General features: G+C 51.3%; 1 protein-coding gene across 1 annotated transcript in view; it reads left to right on the forward strand.

Annotated features, from left to right (window-relative positions):
- The window catches only part of syt11a (synaptotagmin XIa), a 31,238-nt gene that overhangs the window by 5,378 nt on the left and 23,597 nt on the right, over positions 1 to 2,263 (forward strand). Inside the window, exon 2 of the mRNA XM_014031681.1 lies at positions 778 to 1,697. Coding sequence (XP_013887135.1) covers positions 778 to 1,697 — 920 coding nt within the window. The remainder of the gene's footprint in view (positions 1 to 777; positions 1,698 to 2,263) is intronic.

The raw sequence follows: 2,263 nt of genomic DNA on the forward strand, positions 1-2,263 counted from the left end.
GTGTGTGTGTGTGTGTGTGTGTGTGTGTGTGTGTGTGTGTGTTGCCAGGCAGTGAGCTCAGCTGCTTTCAGCTCTTTCCAAAACATGACATCATCTGTTGGGCTGAGGCCGGAAACGAGACGAAGGATTTAAATCGTCAGCTGAGGGTTGAGTCGACGACAGGAAGCACAGGTCCAGGTTCTGTTCCTCTGCAGCCCGGTTCCACTCTTCTTACACATTTTAAATGTTTTACATTAAAAACCTGAAGGCAGCTCTGTGAGGCTTTAATACGTGTAGATTAAAAATAAAGATGAACTGAAAGTTGTCTGAGCTGCTGCAGACGGTTTATACCTGCCTGCTTCAGGTGTTAGAGTCAGTGATTCAGGTTTCTATGGTGTGGTATGAGGGTCAAAATTAAGATTATTGTGCAGCTAATGGTCCTGTCATTAATCAGATCAGTAGCTGGTTAGGAACAGATTATCCTCCTGCTACAAGGATGTAACCACTGGTTGAGTTATAATCTTAATTTTGACCCTCAGTCATCCCACCCTGTGACCCTCAGGTCATAGGTTTCTATGTCCTGATGATGAGCTCATGAAACAAACATGGCCGCTCCTCAGAGCTGTTTGCTGTGGTAGTAGCTGAGAGTCCTCCCAGCAGGGGGGCAGGACAGCGGGCCGGTTGAACGGATCAGAACTTTGGTTCTGTTGTTGTTCTCTGAAGATGTTCTTCTTAAGAAATGTTGAGTTTTTGTTCAGAATAATGATAATAAAAGCTTTGTGTGGGTCTGTGTTCCAGCCATGTCTCCGGTGCTGGCGGGCTTCCTTGGAGCCGGTGTTCTGGTCCTGGTTGTGGTGATTCTGGTTCTGCTCTGGTCGTTCTGTCAGCGCCGGTACCTGCGGGTCAGCGGACGCTACAAGCTGCACGGTGACCGGTACTGTGACGCCGAGGACCCCCCCTACAAGTTCATCCACATGCTGAAGGGGATCAGCATTTACCCAGAATCCCTCAGCGGCAGCAAGCGGATCGTCCGGGGGATCCGCCGGGCCGAGCGGGACGGGGCCTCTGCCGGCGCCGCGGGGAGGGGCATGGTGCTGGTGGACGCAGAGAACAACGTCCTGGACGTCCCGGGTCAGCTGCAGATGAGTCACCTGGTGCCCCCCGCCAGGACAGGCTCCGCCCACGGCCCGGCCCGGCTGGAGCGGGCCTTGCCGGTCCGAGCCGATTACTGCTGCCTGGACAGCAGCTCGGCCAGCAGCAGCCAGACCAGCAGCAAGACCGTGTCCCCGTTTACCCCCGCCTCCTCAGAACCAGAACCAGAACCGAGCCTGGGCTCCATCAGCCTCACCGTCGACTACAACTTCCCCAAGAAGGCCCTGGTGGTGACCATCGTGGGGGCCCGGGGCCTCCCCGCCGTCGACGAGCAGGTGGGGAGTTCTGACCCGTACGTCAAGATGACCATCCTGCCCGAGAAGAAGCACCGGGTCAAGACCCGGGTCCTGAGGAAGACCCTGGACCCCATCTTCGACGAGACCTTCACCTTCTACGGCGTGGCCTACAGCTCGCTGCCCGAGCTCACCCTGCACTTCCTGGTCCTCAGCTTCGACCGCTTCGCCCGCGATGATGTCATCGGGGAGGCCGTGGTGCCGCTGAAAGGCGTGGACCCGAGCACGGGCCGGGTCCACCTGAGCCAGCAGATCACCAAGAGGAACATGCAGGTGGGTCAGAACCCCTCACAGATTAGTCCAGGATCGTATGGAATAAACTTTGTGCCAACAGGAAGTGAGTTTGAATTGTTCAGATTGAATCTGAATGTTCATAATTTGAAACTGAATTCATTGGTTTGAAAATAAATTTCACTAAATTCAAACTGAATTTAATGATCTGAATTAATTTGCTTTGAAACTGTATTTTGGTTTATTAAAAATTCAGTTTGACTACTTTCACTTTCAGTTCCATAATTCAGATGTTTGTGTCACATCCTGGTCCTTGAGAAAGCCAGGCAGAGTAATCAAACACAGATCCACAGATTTATGTTTCACTTTACATCACATCATGGATCAGTCAGCAGCAGCATCTGATCCATGATGTGATCCATGATGACATCATGGATCAGTCAGCAGCATCTGATCAATATGTGATCCATGATGTGATGTAAATGTAACATTTTCTACATATAGGTCAAATTAATCGCTGCAATAAAATAACTTTGTGTGTTTTTGCTACACATTCTCACTCCCATCTCGTCACATATTGACGCTTTTTCCAAGGTTCCCTCTACGTC

The sequence above is a fragment of the Austrofundulus limnaeus genome, unplaced genomic scaffold, assembly GCF_001266775.1.
Source record: "Austrofundulus limnaeus strain Quisiro unplaced genomic scaffold, Austrofundulus_limnaeus-1.0 Scaffold1300, whole genome shotgun sequence".
In the NCBI taxonomy this organism is placed as follows: Eukaryota; Metazoa; Chordata; class Actinopteri; order Cyprinodontiformes; family Rivulidae; genus Austrofundulus; species Austrofundulus limnaeus.